The sequence below is a fragment of the Alexandromys fortis genome, unplaced genomic scaffold (genome assembly GCF_014885135.2).
Source record: "Alexandromys fortis isolate MF-2015 unplaced genomic scaffold, M_Fortis_MF-2015_v1.1 scaffold_7, whole genome shotgun sequence".
In the NCBI taxonomy this organism is placed as follows: domain Eukaryota; kingdom Metazoa; phylum Chordata; class Mammalia; order Rodentia; family Cricetidae; genus Alexandromys; species Alexandromys fortis.
In genome coordinates, this window is record NW_026067920.1 from 5,595,658 (window position 1) to 5,613,820 (window position 18,163).

The 18,163-nt window shown below is 42.5% G+C and overlaps 2 protein-coding genes across 11 annotated transcripts in view; one reads left to right on the forward strand and one right to left on the reverse strand.

Moving 5' to 3' along the window:
- Depdc5 (DEP domain containing 5, GATOR1 subcomplex subunit) overlaps positions 1-12,161 on the reverse strand; it is a 113,481-nt gene extending 101,320 nt beyond the window's left edge. For 2 of the 10 annotated variants that reach the window (XM_050141027.1, XM_050141028.1), the window contains exons 1-5: positions 12,011-12,034; positions 11,164-11,280; positions 8,323-8,410; positions 6,742-6,788; positions 1,213-1,298 (exon numbers count right to left, since the gene is read on the reverse strand). In XM_050141027.1, the coding sequence (XP_049996984.1) occupies positions 1,213-1,298; positions 6,742-6,788; positions 8,323-8,410; positions 11,164-11,221 (279 nt within the window). In that variant the 5' untranslated portion in view covers positions 11,222-11,280; positions 12,011-12,034. Of the gene's footprint in view, positions 1-1,212; positions 1,299-6,741; positions 6,789-8,322; positions 8,411-11,163; positions 11,281-11,742; positions 11,876-12,010 lie in introns of those variants that run through there. The other 8 variants (XM_050141024.1, XM_050141023.1, XM_050141025.1 and 5 more) reach the window with 8 other exon arrangements.
- LOC126500834 (uncharacterized) lies at positions 11,749-12,249 on the forward strand. The gene is made up of 2 exons (XM_050141066.1): positions 11,749-11,807; positions 11,895-12,249. Exons 1-2 carry the CDS (start codon positions 11,749-11,751, stop codon positions 12,247-12,249), a joined length of 414 nt encoding a protein of 137 aa, XP_049997023.1.
- The last annotated feature ends 5,914 nt before the right edge of the window (positions 12,250-18,163 follow it).

An 18,163-nucleotide genomic window follows, 5' to 3' on the forward strand; every position in this document is an offset into this window, starting at 1 on the left:
ACAAATATGTAAGAGTTAGCCAATAAGGGCTGGAGAGGTGGCTCAGCGGTTAAGAGCATTGCCTGCTATTCCAAAGGTCCTGAGTTCAATTCCCAGCAACCACATGATGGCTCACAACCATCTGTAATGAGGTCTGGTGCCCTCTTCTGGCTTTCAGCCGTACACACAGAAAGAATATTGTATACATAATAAATAAAAAAAAAAAAAAAGAGTTAGCCAATAAGAGGTTAAAACTAATGGGCCAGGCAGTAATTTAATTAATACTGTTTGGTGTGGTTATTTTGGGTATAAACTAGCCACATGGCGGGGAAGCAGACCACCGCTCCTATTACTACAGAGTGCTATTCTGCAGACCAGTCTGGTCTACATTGTTAGTTCCAGGACAGCCAGGGTTACAAAGTGAGACCCTGACTCAAACAAACAAAAGAAAAAAACTCAGAGCCAGATACAGTGATGCATCTTACACTCCCAGGAAGCTGAGGGAGGAGTGCTAGCAGGTCTAGGCATGCCTGGGCTATATATCAAGTTCTATGTCAGCTGAGCTAAACAACAGACTCTGCCTAAAAAAAGAAAATAAGCATGAAGGGCTGAAAAGATGGCTCAGAGATAAGAGCACTGACTGCTCTTCCAGAAGACCCAGGTTCAACTCCCAGTACCCATATGGTGACTCACAACTATCTAATTCCAGCTTCAGGGGAATCCAACATCCTTTTATGGCCTCTCTGGCCATCAGGCATACATGCAAGCAAACACTCAAATAGATAATAAACTAAGACAAGCTTTTTGGGAGGGGGGTTGGTTTTTTGTTTGTTTTTTTGAGACATGGTTTTTCTGTAGCTTCGGCGCCTGTCCTGGAACTATCTCTTGTAGACCAGGCTGGCCTTGAACTCACAGAGATCCACCTGTCTCTGTCATCCAAGTGTTGGGATTAAAGGCAGGTACCACCATCGCCCAGCAAGACAAGCTTTAAAAAGTGAGGACTTAAATGCAGCCTACATACCAATAATATTTAAATGACCTATATCTGACCACTTAACAATATAGCACTACACTTAACAACCTCATTTCCATCGTCACCTAACCTTTGAGGATAGGTGTTAATCACTATAAAAAGAAATTTCCAAACCAAAAAAAAAAAAAAAAAAAAAAAAAAAAAAAAAAAAAAAAAAAAAAAAAAAAAAAAAAAAATTAAAGTCCAAAACAAAAACTTACTTTGGGGTCTACAACATTCACATAGACATCTTGGTAAGGTCTTAGCCGGAATACTTGAGTCACAGTCTGGTCCACACTGATAGTTTCTAAAACAGAAAAAAAAAAATTGGTTCAGTTAACACATTTTGATCATTTGCTTTGGCCTCTGCCTTTCAGGACATGAAATTTTAAACAGTTCTCTACAGGTGATACAAGCCCAAGCAGTAACACTTGATTTAAAATAATGAAAAGCACCCGGTGTCAGGGCCCTTTGTAATTCCAGCATTTGGAGGCTGAGGCAGGAGGACTGAAAAGCCTGACCGGGCTACTTCAGCAGTTCTTGCATCAAAAAAGAGCTGGAGCTGGAGAGATGGCTCAGTGGTTAAGAGAAGCTGTTGCTCTTGCAGTGGACCTGAGCTGGGTCCACTCCCAGCACCTACATGGTGGCTCACAACCATCTGTAACCCCAGTTTCAGGGGATCCAGCAGCAATGAGCATGGTACACATATATGCATACAGGTAGAACATCCATACACAAAGCAAGATAAATCAATCAAAAAATTAGAAGAGAAAGGTGTAACTTGGTGGTTGCAAACATGCTCAGCACACGAGTCCCTGAGTTTGCTGGTGGAGGGAAGAAGGAAGAAAATGAGAGAAAAAGGAGTGGAGAAACCAGAAGAGACAGGAGAGAAAGAGACGAACACAGATCTTGCATGTGGGGGACTAGAGAGGTGGCTGTCAATAAACTGCTTGCTCCATGAGCAGGAGAACCCGGATCCTGATCTTAAGCACGCATGTAAGATCCGAGCATGGCGGCACACACCTGAACTTTAGCAATGGGTTCAGAAACAAGTGGATCCCTGGACTTGTGGCCAGTTAGCCTAGCCAAGACAGAGCACTTTGGGCTCATCAAAAGACTGTCTTGCCAACATGGTGGTGTATGGCTGCAATCCCAGCACTTAGGAGGCAAAGGCAGATGGATCTCTGTGAATTCAAAGCCAGTCTCTTCTACATAGTGTGTTCCATGTTAGCAAATGTCACAAGGTGAGACCCTGTCTCAAAAATAAACCAAACAAAAAGACCATTGCAGAAAAATTGAGATGGCGATAGAAGACACCTGACATCCACCTCCGCCTTTACATATTCAGGCATGAGTAGCACATGTGCATGTACACACACACGAGAAAAATTTTAGTACTTAGGACACTGAGACATGGGAATTGTCCTGAACTGGAAACCAACAGGGATTACACAGTGAGTTTAAGGTCAGGCAGGGCACAGGAAAAAATGAGAAGTAGTAAGTGCCTTTGATTCCAGCACTCTGGAGGTAGAGGGCGGAGGATCAGAAATTCAAAGTCATCCTCGCTACACAGCAAGTTCAGCCTGGACCATGAGACCTTTATCACCAAAAAACAAAAACATTTAAAAATGAAAAGTATTTTTTAAAAAAAATCCGAGCCAGGTATGATGGTACATGTCTTTAATCCCAGCACTTGGGAGGCAGACAAGTAGACCTCAGCCTGGTCTACATAAAGAAATCAAATCAACCAGGGCTTCTGTCTCAAAAAAAAAAAAAAAAAAAGGATCTGGCGGCTGGGCTGGGAAATGTAACTCAGCAGCACGGAACTTGTTTTAGTACACACCAGGCCCTGGGTGGAGGTGGGAGGAGCAACCTAAGAAAAGTTCAAATCCCAGTGGCAGAAGTAAGCTACTCCATAGATTCTCAAAACAATACAAGCAATTGCCACCACTGTTGGTTGTTCCCCAAAACGAGACAATAATAAACTGACCTTATTTCGGAAAGCACTGCTGGCCTGGGGCAATGAGCAGAAACAAACCCAGCTGGAACGGAGCTGAAAGCTTTCTCCTGGCTGACTAGCCGTCATGGTGGTGAAGGATCACCAACTGTCTTACTCAGCTACGGAGTCTATATGCAACAACACAAACCAGCCAGGCAGGATGAATCCAATGGAGCAATAGTAAAAGTCTGTTATAGAGTCAATCTGACACAATACAGTAAGAGGGAATTCATTTCTGATACTGTAAACCTTGGCAAAAACCTGTGGTTGCAGTTTTACTAAATGAATACAATGTGCCTTTCAAAACTGGCTTCTTCCAAGTAATAACTGGGCCTAATACTGCTTAGCTTCTAAGATCTGAAGAAACTGAGAACATCTGCAGATGTTCAGCCATAGACTGTACCATCAGCCACAGACTGTACCATCAGCCATAGACTCAGATTGCTTTCTAAATTACTATATTTTTATTTTATTCTATTTATTATTATCTTGATTTTGGAGACAGAGTCTCACTATGTAGTCATAAACTGCCTTAGAACCTTACTCTGCAGCACAGGCTGGTTTTAACTCACAAGGATCTACATGCCTCCATTGGAATTAAAAGTATACAGTACTGAAACTGGCTGAATAACTATGTGTATGCCCATAGATTCGCGTTTCTACTAGCTTTGACCAGAGAAGCTTCTTTCTGCATTGGCCAGCAATGACTGCAGAGATTCATAACTGGCCAGAATAAATGATTGCTGCATGCCCAAGCCACAGGCTCAGGGAAGATGCAACACAGGAGCCAGAGAAGTGGGAAGAACAGTGTGGGATGCTAACTTCTGGATATGACATGACAATTTCACTGTATAACTCACAGTAGCTATGATTACCTGCAGAAGATCGGGCCTGTCAACATTCCTTGATGAAAGGAGGAGAGGCTCATGAGGCCCCAGTCATCTCTGCAGATTTAAACAGTCAATGGTTGAAGAGGGAAGAAAACACATTTTCCCAGTGGAGTAGCCATGGGTAAGGTGCCTATGCTCCTGTACATACATCCTCCCCATGCTCATGTAAACAACCCTAATAAAACTCACTGGGTCACACACAGAGTCCTGAAAGCAGGGGAGCTACACTGGAAGAGGACAAGATTATCAGATGTGAGAGACAAGAGAGGGTACTAAGGAATATATAATAGAAATACGCGTGTGTGCGTGTGTGTGTGTATGCATACGTGCACATACACACACATATAAAATGTCATATGACCCATTATTTGGGCTGGCAAAGTGATTTGGTGGTAAAGTCACTTGCCACCAAGCCTGACAACCTGAGTTCAATCCTTGGGACCCACATGGTGAAATGAGAGAAGTGACTCCCTGAAGTTGTCCACACATTCATCCTGCCCAATGTGTGTGTTCACACGCATACTTACATAAGTAAATTTAGGAAGAACTTTTTCTTTGAGACAGGGTCTCACATACAGAAACCCACAACTGGTCAAAATGCAGAGAACAAGAGGCTGGGTGGTGCCCAGTCACAACTGATACATCTACATCACAATTCCTGCACGTAAGGCTCTGAGATCACTGTGGAAGAGTGATCAGAAAGATTTTAAGAGCCAGGAGAACAGGAAGTTAGTTGTTAGATTGTGTGTCCTAGAAATAAATGTCAGAAAGGCTCCCCATATGAAGCTCCATCAACATGGATGCAAACAAGACCTGAACAATGATACACCAAAGAATATGCTAATATGGAAGGGGAAAGTTTGAGGGACCTCAACCATAGACCATAAACAGCAGGCCACTATGGAATGCTAAGAGCAAGAGAACTGGTCTTCCACAGGGAAGAGCCCTCCATTTGCTTATCCAATACCAGTGCTCATCCCTGAAATCATGTTCATACAGGTAACATTCTATGGACTGAGCGGGTTGAACTTAAGAATTTAGGAATGTGTATGTATGTATAACAACAATAAAGATTCAGGAAGAAGAAAACTGCATGCTCTTTCTCAAGCGGAATCTAGCCAATAATATATGTATATATGTAAACAAATGTACACGTGGCTACAGTAAAGCAGGAAGAGAATAAGAAAGGTTGAATATCAGGGGTGAGGAAGGACTGGATGCAGGTGACAAACAATTACAAAACAGAATAGGAAGTTACTTGGTTTTCTAAGTTTAATTTGGCCACAGACCTTTTTGTTTTGTTTTAATGATGGCAAAGTACATAAAATATATTTAGTAATAAACGTGAAAAATTTAATGTGACATTTCCCAGTTTCCCTCCCAAATTCCTATTTTAACAGTAAAGTTCATTGAGTACAGATTTTGGATCTGGTTAATTCTGGTGTGTGATCATTTTTATTTATTTGCAAATGGTTTTTGTTTGTTTGTTTATTTGGTTGGTTGGTTGGTTGGTTTGGTTTTATTGAGACAGGGTTTCTCTGTGTAACAGTCCTCGTTGTCCTGGAAAAAACTTTGTACACCATGATGGTCTTGAACTAACAGAGATCCACCTGCCTCTCTGCCTCCAGAGTACTGGGAGTAAAGGCCTTTGATACTACACATGGCTTTTCTTTCTTTCTTATTAAAACAGAGAGAGATTCAAGGCCAGCACCATCACATCAGTTTTTTTTAAAATATTTATTGATTGATTTGTTATGTATTCAATAGTCTATCTGTGTGTATGCCTGCAGGCCAGAAGAGGGCACCAGACCTTATTCCAGATGGTTGTGAGCCACCATGTGGTTGCTGGGAATTGAACTCAGGACCTTTGGAAGAGCAGGCAATGCTCTTAACCACTGAGCCATCTCTCCAGCCCCATCACATCTGTTTTATACAGTTCCAGAGATGGATGGAAGCCAGGGCTCAGTGTATTCTGGGCAGGCTGACTAACTGAGCTACATCTCTTGGCCCCTCCCCTTTCTTGAGGTCCCTAAAGTGCAGGAACAGTAAGCAAACTGTTTTAGGAGGAAACATTTAGAGAAAAGAGCCTATTTATCACCTCATGCCTATGTACAAGTAGGTACACATATGATCAAAGTCAGATGCATTATACAAGAAGACAGGAGCAGTTACACAACCTAAGCCTAACACTCAAGACAGAAAGCTACCCTTTCTTGACAGACTCTTCCCTTGGACCCACAAAAGCAAACCCTGGTTAGTAACCAGGTACTTGCAGTCCCATGCTTGCTCAGGCTTTTGCAATTGACTTATCTACTCTCCACCTTCACTTTCTCTTTGAATAAAATCCCTTGCTACTTTTTGATTTGCATGCAACTCTCTTATTCTTTGAAAAATGACAGGAAGAATCTAGAAACACAAAGACCAGAGAACACTGGCAACACACTCATCCCAGAAAATACTTAAATATTACTTAGAAAATATACCATCAATTTTTTAAGAGCTAAATATAAAACTTCCCATGTTCAAATTACCTTTTCCTCTGGCTCTAAATGTAGTTTCTTCAATGCCTGCAACATGCTAACAAAAATGAGATTCTTTGGCAATTTTCATCTGACTCGGTGTCTGGACGAGATTAAAGCTTAGTCAGCTGTAAAGGTAAATGAAGACAGCAAACGTACCAACTCTTGCTCCTGGGGTAGTGTCTGAATATGCAGTCACTGACCCCCAAAAGCTTGATTTGTCTTCTTTTTTGCTAGAGGAAACTCAATATGCTAGGCACTTATTCCCTGAGATTTCCAAGAGAAGTTTCAAAGGTTTTGCAGGCAGTAACTATAAAAGTCTCAGAGAGAGATAATATTTACCTTTCTGTAAATCTTCCTTAAGAGACTTGACTTGCAAAAGCAGAGGACTGGAAAAGAAAGCAACAAAGATGAGCGAGACTACAGGAGATAAGCTTGCCCTACCTACAACCAAAATGTGAACTAATAATGTAGTATATATTGTATCTTGGCCGGGCGGTAGTGGGCCACACCTTTAATCCCAGCACTTGGGAAGCAGAGGCAGATGGATCTCTGTAAGTTCGAGGCCAGGCTGGTCTACAAGAGCTACGTCCAAGACAGGCACCAAAGCTACAGAGAAACCTTGTCTCAAAAAAAAAAAAAAAAAAAAAAAAAAAAAAAAAAAAAAAAAAAAAAAAAAAAAAAANCAAAAAAAAAAAAAAAAAAAAAAAAAAAAAAAAAAAAAAAAAAAAACACCCAAAATACATTGTAACTTGTGCCACAACCAGAGAAAACTTCCTTAGAAACAAAGATACTAGTACACTTGACCTGAAAGGAAATGAAGGAAAGCAACAAAAGACTTTCCAGAGTTGTTATAGCAACGCTATAAACAAAAATGGGCCACTTTAAAAAAAAAAAAAAACCTGTTGTTGGGACTGAACACGTGGTTTAAGAGCACCAGTCTTCCAGAAGATTCAAGTTTGGTTTCCAGCTACCACTTCAAGTGGCTCCCAACTGTCTATAACTACAGAGCCAGGGGCTCTTCATCTGAGGGCACTTGTACTCATATGCACAGACATACAATTAATTGTTTTTAAAAATTGCTTTTTTTTTTTCTTTCTTACTTGTTTTTGTTTTTTGAGACTGGGTTTCTCTGTGTAGCTTTGGAGCTTGTGCTGGAACTCACTCTGTAGACCAGGCTCATAGAGATCTGCCTACCTCTGCCTCCCAAGTGCTGGGATTGAAGGTATGCACCGCCACCACCACTCAGCTAAAATTTTATTTTTTCGAGACAGTTTCTCTCTGTAGCCGTGGCTATCCTGGAACTCACTCTGTAGACCAGGCTAGCCATGAACTCAAGAGATCCACCTGGTTCTATCTCCCAGCTGCTGGAATTAAAGCGGGTACCACCACACCTAACCATAATTTAAAAAAAAAAAATCTTTAAATATATATATATATATTTTTTAAAATTGTCTATGTATATGAGTGTTTTACCCTGCACATAAGTCTGTGCACCACATGCATGCCTGGTGCCCTAGAAGGCCAGAAGAAGGTATCAGATGCCCTGGGACTACAATTACAGATGGTTGTGGCATGCCACATGCTAGAAATCAAACTCAGGTCCTCTAGAAGAGCAGTCAGTGCTCTTAACCACTGAGCCACTTCTTCAGCCTAGACATGAGCTTTTTTCTGTTCATTTGTTTTCAAGGCAGGGTTTCTCTGTGTGACAGTTCTTACTCTCTCCGACTCTCTTTGAACTCACAGAGATCCGCCTGCCTCCGCTTCTGAGTTCTGGAATTAAAAGTGTACGCCACCACATCAGGCACATGAGCATTTTTTGTTTTGTTCTGAGATAGGATCTTACAATGTAGCCCTGACCAGACTGAAATAGTATTTGAAAACAACAGGGTGCCTAGTTCCCTTAATCCTTGAATTGCTCACCTGTATTCATCATTGGGGTGAGCAATCTCCACAATATCTCCAAGCTTGATGTGAGGAAACACTTTAGGGTTCACGACTAACTCATCATCTGAAAGACAATTCAGTGACTTTAAAAGCAAATGGGCTTAGTAGTTGACCACAGGCTTAGCACGTATGAGGTGTGGGGGTGAATCTCTACCACATACCTCTAAAAAAATAAAAGCAACAGAGAAAAAACACAGAGCATCCCCATCATGTTGGTGTTACTACTAGGACTCACATTTGAACTCTGGCACTATTTTTACTTTTTTTACTGACATAAGTGTCTTAGGATAGCATCAAACTCATCCTATAAGGTAGTTTTGAATCCTTTCACCTTCCTCTCTTGGTGGTCCCAGACTGGCGAGACCACAGGGCAGGCTATACTACGCTCAATGTTTATTTTTATTTTTGTTGTTATATTGAGGTTCCATTTGGATTTTTGTTTTCTGGGTTGTTGGACCTTTTTTTTTGGGGGGGGGGAGGTTAAGTGTGTGTGTGGAGGCCAGAGGACAACTTGCAAATATTGGTTCATTCCCTTCACCATTTGGGGCCCAGGGATTGAACTCAGGTCAGGTTTGGCAGCAAGTGCCCTTACCCACTGAGCCGTCTCACCAGCCCCCATTTGTCCTGTTTGTTTTCCTATTTTATAAGGTCCTAACTTAACCTAGGGGCTCATGCATAGGTAAGCAAGTGTTCTGCCTTTTCTCTGAGGGTCCATTTTAAATCTAGTTTTAGAACAAATAAAGGATTTGCATAGGGCAGCAGACGTAACTCAAGAGATAAAGTACTTATCTAGCATGCTTGAGAGCCTGGTTTCCATCCTCAGTTCAGAAGAAAAAAATAAGTGAAAAAGATTTTTGCAAAGGTATCTAGAGCCATGACAGTAAAGGGCTGCAGTGGACAGAGATCAGAGGCCTGTCTCCAAGCACATGCTCTTTCTACTATCTTACTGGACAGAGCTCAGAGGCCTGTCTCCAAGCACATGTTTCTTAATGTTTCTATGGAAAAAGCAGCCCACGGTTCGGGGAATTACATCTCTGGCATATCACTACACTCTCTAAAATACTTGTGAATCTGTCATACACATGATGGAAACAGCCTAGGTCCCGCTTATATTTATGTAATATGCAATGAATTCCCTTAAAAACACTGTCTTAAACCCTCACAATAAATCTTTTGGAGCTATTGTTAGAGCAAGGAAAAACCTGGAAGACAAACTGGCTTATCTAAAGGTAGACAGCCAGTAAAATCTCATTACTGGCAATGAGTTCCTTCTGTCTAAATTAGGCTCACCACCTCTTATATGTTATAAAACGCAGGCCATATAGTCTAGACTTCAAGTGTTAGTTCACATGGGGGTTCAAAACAACCTTTAAACTATAGGGGTTGGGGTAAGGGCATAGAGTAAATGCTTAGCATGAGAACTTGGCTGCAATCCCAATCCTCAGTACAAATAAATAAATAAACCCACCCGCCCCAAAATAAGGGTAGACTACAAGTATACTTGATAAAATACTTGATAAAATTCAGCCTAGTAAAGGACTGATTTATTTAGAATGTTCCATTGTCAATTTTAGGTCCAATCTCTGTGAAGTACCCATGACAAACTTCCATTGTTTAAGCTCCCTGAGTACACGGTTTGTTTGGCTTTTTAGGGTTTTTTTGTTGGGTTTTTTTTTTTTTTTCCGAGACAGGGTTTCTCTGTAGCTTTGGAGCCTGTCCTGAACTAGCTCTTGTAAACCAGGCTGGCCTCGAACTCACAGAGATCCACCTGCCTCTGCCTCTCGAGTGCTGGGATTAAAGGTGTGTGCCACCACTGCCCGGTAAGTATACGGTTTTTATTTCTTTCATTTCTTTTCTCCTTCTTCTTTCTCTCCATCTTTACTTACTGCTTTTTCTTCTTTTTTTGTTTGCATTTTTGTTTGTTTTCAGACAGAGTCTAGAGCTGTTTTCGGACATGGTGAACTGGCCTAGAGCTCACCATGTAAACCAGGGTGGCCGTAAACTCAGAGATCTGCCTGCCTCTGCCTCCCGTGTGCTGGGATTTAAAGCACACACCACCACATCTAGATCCTTACTGTTTCCTCTGAAACAGTTTCATTCTGCAGCAGGGTGGCTTCAAACTTTAAGCAATCCTCCTGTCTCAACCTTGGAAAGTTCTGTGTCAAAGTCACAAGTCACTACAGCTAGCTAATCATTTCATAAAGTTAAGAACTCCTTTGGGACAAGAGATTTTGCCATATTCACAACCTTTATATTTGATAGGTATACTGGTTAGAATTTTATTTGTATTCCTAGGTATATCACCAAGCTACCTCTGTCTTGTATACACACACCAAAATAAAAATAAATCACAGACCTATATACCTACACAGTACAGTATATATATATATAATGTAAACATATATTATATATATATACCATATACACTGTATTCTTGTTATTTCCTCTGCTGAAGGAGGGGAAAAAAAAGGGAAAACTAAGTCAGGTGTGGTAGAACATTTCCACACAGACACGCAGACAGGAAGATAATGGGTTCAAGGCCAGCCTGGGCTACAAGAGGAGTTCCAGATGAGCCTGGGACACCCAGTAAGACCAAGATTCAAAATAAAACCAAACAAAACCTGAATGTGAATGCTTTTCAGAGTTCTTGTCGACTCCGGTGCAACCAATTCTCCTGATAGCTGTTATGGCTTCACTCATTTACCTGCCCACCTCAATTTGTGATATTCGTAATTGTTAAGGCATTGATTGTATTGTACTGGGCACATCATAACTTTGGCCAATTTACACAATCCCCAAAGACCAATCAATACTGACCACTGCCCCCAAAGCCCTTCTTGTGGATGACAAGTTTGTAGACCTTTGTAGTTCTCATTTTGTCTTGTGGTTTCTTCAGCTGTTCCAATCTTGGAGCAGGGAAGTCATCTTGCCTTCCTGCCATTGAAACACAAACAAAACAGCCAGATGTCAGGCTTCCTAAAATTGCTCTTTAATTTTAGTCCTTGAAGATACTGGTTATTGTTCAGCCGAGAGGCCTGCCAACCCTTAAACTAAATCAGTCCTCCAATTACCAAGGAAGAAAAACAAACAGAAGTGTGCTTTAGGAATTAAAGTGATTTGGGGCTGAGATCCAGTCAATCCTCTGAAAAAATACTCTCTCTGCCGCATACCTAGCAGACACTTGTAGTGACAGGGACATTGCCTAGTTTCTGTCTGCATTAGTAACACCAGAATAGTACAGGGATATTAGGTTAGTCCATCACATCTGTAAAGAAACGTCAAAACAGGGGACTGGCCCAAGGTCACTCAAACTCTTAAGCACTCCCGTGATTCACGTTTCACTAACAATGTCCTGGGGAAGAGAGCAGAGAGAAGGCTGGGGTTTCTTTGCCGAACCTTTCTATGTGTACCAACTCTCAGCGGACCCATTTCGTCGTCGTGGTAGCAGAAGCTCGGGGAGGGTAAGACTTATCCAAGGTCACACGGGGGCTGAGGGAAGAGTCGGGCCTCGAACCTGGCTCAGAGCCCCCTCCTTCAAACCCCTCAAGTCTCAGCCCGGGGCGGGCGCTCGACTCGCCCCCAGTTCCACAGCCCCTCCCCTCCTCGGGCCCGGCCCGAGGCCAGATCCTCGCCAGAGATTCCGGACCTCCTCAGGATAGCCCACCTGAGCCCCCACAGCTCGCGCAGCTTCCGCACCAGAGCTCTAGGCGCCCTCCAGCCAGCACCGCCGAGGAGCGCTCACCTGAGCCCGCGCCGCTCCGGAGGCTCCGCCCCGAGTCCCCGCCCCTTGCCGCTCCCCGCTCCGCCGGGCCTGGCCGCTCTAGCCCAGCCGCCGCCTCGTCTCGGTGTCCTCGCCACTTCCTCCTCCGGGGCTTGGGAGGGGGGGCGTGGCGTCGAGTCTGACTTCATTCTCTGAGTCCTGCTGGAGTTTCCCGCCTCGAGCTACCGTATTGTATGCTTTGCAAAGAAATTTTGAAAACAGAGCCAGGACCTTCGTTTCAGACAGTGATCTCGTAATACGGGAAACTCATGAGAGTCGACTCCTATCTCGTTGAGCTGTTTTTCCGTCTGTTTGACAGTGTAAATAACTCATCCTGGGTTCAGAGGGCTATTGAAAGACACAACAGTCTCAGGCAGAAGCTGAATGTGGTGATGCACCCTGGTAACTCAGGTACTCTGGAGACAGAGATAGGTCCCTGTAGTTCAAGGCTAGATTGGGCTATGCAGCAAGAAAACGGGGCTGTGTATAACTTATGAGAGAGTTAACTGATTTATTGTAAACTGTTAAGTATGATTGAGAAATACAAGTTAATAGTAAATCATGCAAAGTACAAATGTCACATTTACAGAAACAAGCTTGGAGGAAGAGACCAATCTGTATTTCTTATTATATAGTCTTCTGTTGTCAAAATTAAGCCTAATGCAAGTAACTCAAAACAAGTTTAAAGTAAACTTAGTTTGACTAATATAAAATAATAGTCAAAATCAGATTTATAGAAAAGCTGATTATAAAATATTGAATGCTTGAGTAAAATGAATTAAGTTTACAATAAGCTTGATTGGCAGGAAGTCCCCAGGCCCAAGTAGTTCCCTTGTTTGGGGCACAGATATCCAACCAGAGTATGTGGCATCTTAGCCTCATTATGGAACAAGGATGCATGGGGAATAAGACCTGTCAGAAGCCGGCTGCTTCTGCCTCCAGCTGCATATGGCTATGCAGGCCTGGCCAAACCAGAAAAAAAAAAAAAAACTTTCTTATCCAAAGATTAATTACTCCTTATGTCTCACGTGACAGGGGGATGGTTTCTCTTGCCCACTGGAGGACCTCAGAGCCTCCACCCACATCCTAAATGTCCCAGACTTCAGAGAGGCAAGTAGCAATTACACTCTGCCCTTAATGTCTCCCAAATGGACATGTGAGGACGCTGTGAGGAGGGGAACCTTGTGACACAGGTTTGAGACCTGCATATTGGTTTAATTGGCCATACCCTCTACCCTGGCATTGTTCTTCCTCTTAGTAAAAGCTGATTCCAGGGCCCTCACTCTAACCACCCATGTTCTCTCACTAAAGGAAGATGTCAGATACTTTGTCATCAAACTCACAGCTTTGCATAGTTAGTAGATAGAACAAGCCATGTCTTTGACAGTTGGTTTTATATCTGTAGAGTCAACAAATGATTCTATTTGATGACGCCCCACACCTGAAGGAGATTATCTCTGACCTGGGCTGACCTGTAGTGCTTTGGGACTATAGGATTGAACGCTCCAGGGCCGGTGCCTGTAAGGAGTATACAGGCTTTGGAAGTGGTATTTGTGGATGTTTTCACAGAAATCCCAAAACTTGTTTAATATAATTATCTTGCTTTACAAATTATGCCTCTAAACCAATCTATTTTTAAATAAAAAGTTAAAAAATTTCTTCTACCAGACAGTGGTGGCGCACATCTTTAATCCCAGCACTTGGGAGACAGAGGCAGATAGACTTCTGTGAGTTCAAGACCAGCCTGGTCACAGAGTGAGATCCAATACAGCCAGGACTAAACAACAAAATAAAACCCTGTCCCAAAAACCAAACGACCAGGTGGTGGTGGTGCACAGCTTTAATCCTAGCACTTGGGAGGCAGAAGCAGGCAGCTCTCCATGATTTTTGAGTCCCACTTGGTCTACAAAGCAAGTTCCAGGACAGTCAGAACTGCAGAACTGTTACACAAAGAAACCCTGTCTCTAAATAAATAAATATTTTAAAAAAAAAGGAAAGAAAGATACTTCTGCTTAGCACAAGACACAAGATGAAAATTCCTTTGAAAGACCCTACAGACCCCCCCCCCCAAAAAAAAAAACCTGCAGCTGCTAGCCGGCTCTCATGAGAACATCCTGTTTGCTTGAGACCCTCAGGACCCTCTCAGGACCTGCAGCTAGCCACTCTCATGAGAACATCCCGTGTTTGCCTAGGGAAACAGGATACATGTGCCAAACCTAAAATATCAGCAGTTTACAAAAGAAATAATTCCCCCTATATAGGACCCCAGCTTAACTGCTATAACATCATTTTACAAGGCTCTTGACAAACAAATGTAAGTGCAGAATGAGGTCAAGGCCTCTGGCTGCAAAGCAGGATATTTATGAGGTCAGGGTCTCTGGCTACAAGCAGGATACATCTGTATGGGAAAAGGAAAAACCACTTATGCCCCCTGCCCCATTCTAATCAGACCGATAACCACGCATCTGCTTCTTCTGCTTCTGTAATTTGCTTCTTGGCCATCCCCCAGTCTGCAGGCGCGCAAGTCCTCCAAAAGACTTTGTCGCCGCAGGTACCTGTGTTTACCCAATAAACCTCTTGCTATTTGCATCCGTGTGGTCTTGGCCTGTTCCTTGGCTTCGGGGGAGTGTCCTCTCGAGGGAAGTCCTCTCCGAGGGTCTTTCACCTTTTGGTTCCTTCTCACTCTGGCTCCTTCCCTTGGTCACATCAGCCCTCCTTATTATACTCATGTGTGATGTATTACCCTGTCTTTTACATGTTTTACTGACTTTCACCCTATACCCAAGCAAAATGTTCCATGTAGGCTCTCCCGGCGACTTTCACCCGACAACAGCTCCATTTGTTCCGGACATAGCTACAAAAAGACCTTTCACACGACGTGGAGAAACTGGCTGAGAAGGAACTTCATCCCTTTCATCCCGCTCCAAGTAATATTATTCTTGACATTAGTCCTCTTCCCTTCCTTTGACGCTCTCTAGTTCCCTGCTACGTCTGCTAGCTCATTGGGCGCAGGAGTCCTGGCATGGGACCAATCCCTGTCACCCTGAATCAAGTCCGTGCCCACTTAGTCTCACTGACCCACTCTGTCTCCCTTGCCTTGGCTCCTTCTCCTCCCTCAACCTTCCTTCCAGGGAAATCTCTCCGTTTTATTCGGTAACCAAATCAACTGTTTACAGCCCTTTAACAATTCTGTTTCAAAAGTCTCATTAGGAGTGCAGGACGACAATCGTCGCATAATCCATCACAGCTGATCAAGTTAAACTCTCCTGCTAAGAGACAGGAGGACTGACCCTTCAATGCACCTATAAGTAACCCCCCTCCAACAACAGGCTCCATCACAGACGATCAAGTAGAACTCTTCTCCTGCTAAGTGACCAGGGGACCCCTCCCCCACTTCAGTGTGCCCATAACTACCTCATCTGACAAAGACCCTCTTCAGCAAACAGCTTCTCTTTTCTCTATATATTGGAGCTTTGAACGATAGTTTCCTGCTGAAAGACTACACCTCCCAAGTGCCATTGCGGCAGGGAACTACGGAACTGAGAAACCACAGGAGGGAACTTTTAGTAGGTGAGGTAGTCATTTATGGCCCTATAAAAGTCGTAGCCTTCTTCTTCCTGGGGTATCCTCTCATGTGTCTGCATGAACTGGGCCATTTTATTATTTTATTCTCTTATACTATGAGGCGTTCTCTCATTCCCCCCCATAGCGTGGGATTTATGGCTCATCCCCTCACGTGGGTGAGATTGTATTCCCTAGCAGTGTGTCCTTCAATAAACACCGTCCTGCCTAAACAGACTTTCCTCTCTCTGCCTTTCCGTCTCCTTTAAGCCACTATCAGATATCTACCAGTGTGTGTGTGTGTGTGTGTGTGTGTGTGTGTGTTATTATAAACTTAAGTCGATGCAATAGCTCTTGCTTGGAAGTGTCCACTGTGCAAGTCTCTACAAACTCAAATCCTAAAACATTCCTAGGCTTCTACGATCCTTTGGATGTTGATAGTCAATTCTGAGGATTGAACCCAGGGACTTTGTCATGCAAGGCCAGCTTTTGTTCCATAGAGCTAGGGACTGAAAACTAAATCAGCGATGCTAATCAAATACCATTGAAACTATTCCAATAACTAGTGATAATAGCCATGGTTTTATGCTAATTTAATTTTTTATTTTTTATTGTTTTTATTGAGCTATACATTTTTCTCTGCTCCCCTTCCTTCCTGCTCCCCTCTGCTTCTACCCTCTCCCATGACCCCGTGCTCCCAGTTTACTCAGGAGATCTTATCTTTTTATCCTTCCTATGCAGATGCATGTATGTCCCTATTAGAGTCTTTTTTGTTGTCTAGGTTGTCTGGGATTGTAGACTGTAGGTTGTTTTGTTTTGTTTTAGATTTATGTCTAGAAGCCCCTTATAAGTGAGTACTTATATTTGTCTTTCTGTGTCTGGGTTACCTCTCTCAATATAGCTTTTCCTAGATCCATTTATTTGCATTCAAATGTCCCTCAACCGAAGAATGGATAAAGAAAATGTGGTACATTTACACAGTGGAGTACTACACAGCAGTTAAAATTTTATTTTATTTTATTTTTTTGATTTTTCGAGACAGGGTTTCTCTGTGGTTTGGAGCCTGTCCTGGAACTAGCTCTGTAGACCAGGCTGGTCTCGAACTCACCTGCCTCTGCCTCCCGAGTGCTGGGATTAAAGGCATGCACCACCACTGCCAGGCAAACTTTATTTTTCTTGACCAAAAATAAATCCAAAGGCTCTCATTTCTTGTGGAAACAAAAGCAAAACTTCTTCTCCAAAGTAACATACCTTTTGACTTAAAATTTTGAAGTCAAGGCATTTTCAAAATATATAGATTGGATTAATCCAGCAGCATTTATAATCAAATATCTTTTAGCAGCTGTTGCTCCTTCCTTTGCAGTCAAACAATTGAAAGACAATACAGTAACATACAGTATCTAGACTGTCTATATATTTTCCATCTTTACGTGGCTTTTTTAAAACTCTATTTCTATTTTATTTTTAATTTTTTTTTTTGAGACAAGGTTTCTCTGTGTATCTTAGACTATCCTGGAACTCACTCTGTAGACCAGGATGGCTTCAAACTCACTGACATTCGCCTTCCTCTGCCTCCCAAGTGCTGGGATTAAAGGCCTATGCCACCACACCCGACTACTCTATTTCTTTTTTCTAAGGACTTTCTCTATCCTTTTTCTTTTCTCTCCTAGGTGTATCTATATTTTTAAACACACTGTAAAGCATTTGAAGTTTATTTTGGTCTGAATTTGTCTTTACAGTATGTCTCTGTCTTTTTCTGACTGCATGAGTCTTTAATCTTGTAAGCAATATGGCTAAGATTAGAGCTGTATCTTTGGTGGCTGGTTCTGCTCCATTCCTTGACCTCCCTAGAGTCTAGCTTGATGGCAGAGGCACTGCCAGGAGTCATATCTATTGCCACAACTCTGTAGAGTTTCTAGGTCCATGCCGCCGCCAAGAAGCATGCCACTGGTTGCTCACAAATACCATTTATGTCTTTGGTGGCAGGGTTTCTCTTAAAAACCTGGTTTTGCTGCTAATGCTGAGTCAGAAAGCCATTCTTACAGCAAACAGAGCCCACCCAAGAAAATGCTGCTACCAAGAAGCTGCACTTGGCTGTGCTCTTTTATGTCTAGAATCCCTTCTCAAGATCTCTCAGGTTTTATGTGTATGTAATTGCTGAACATTGGGTGCCATTTCTAGTTGGAAGTTTCTGTCCTGCCAAGTCCCACAGCCATTCAGTCCCAAAGAAACACACAGAGACTTATATTAATTAGAAACTGTTTGGCCTATTATCTTAGGCTTATTATTAACTAGCTCTTACAACTTAAATTAACCCATAATTCTTATCTTTGTTTAGCCACACGAGAAAAGGTATCTTTTCTCAGTGAGACATTCTCATCTTGCTTCTTTTGCGTCTGGATGGTAACTGACTGCCTTTCCTTTTCCCAGAATTCTCCTAGTCTGGTCATCCCACCTCTACTTCCTGCCTATCTACTGTCCAATTAGTGTTTTATT

What these genes read in the sequence shown, in the direction of transcription:
- LOC126500834 (XM_050141066.1), top strand. Translation starts at nt 11,749, where the DNA reads ATGTGTACCAACTCTCAGCGGACCCATTTCGTCGTCGTGGTAGCAGAA. An exon ending in GTAGCAGAAGCTCGGGGAGG is followed by an intron (nt 11,808 to 11,894) that starts GTAAGACTTATC and finishes AAACCCCTCAAG; the next exon opens with TCTCAGCCCGGGGCGGGCGC.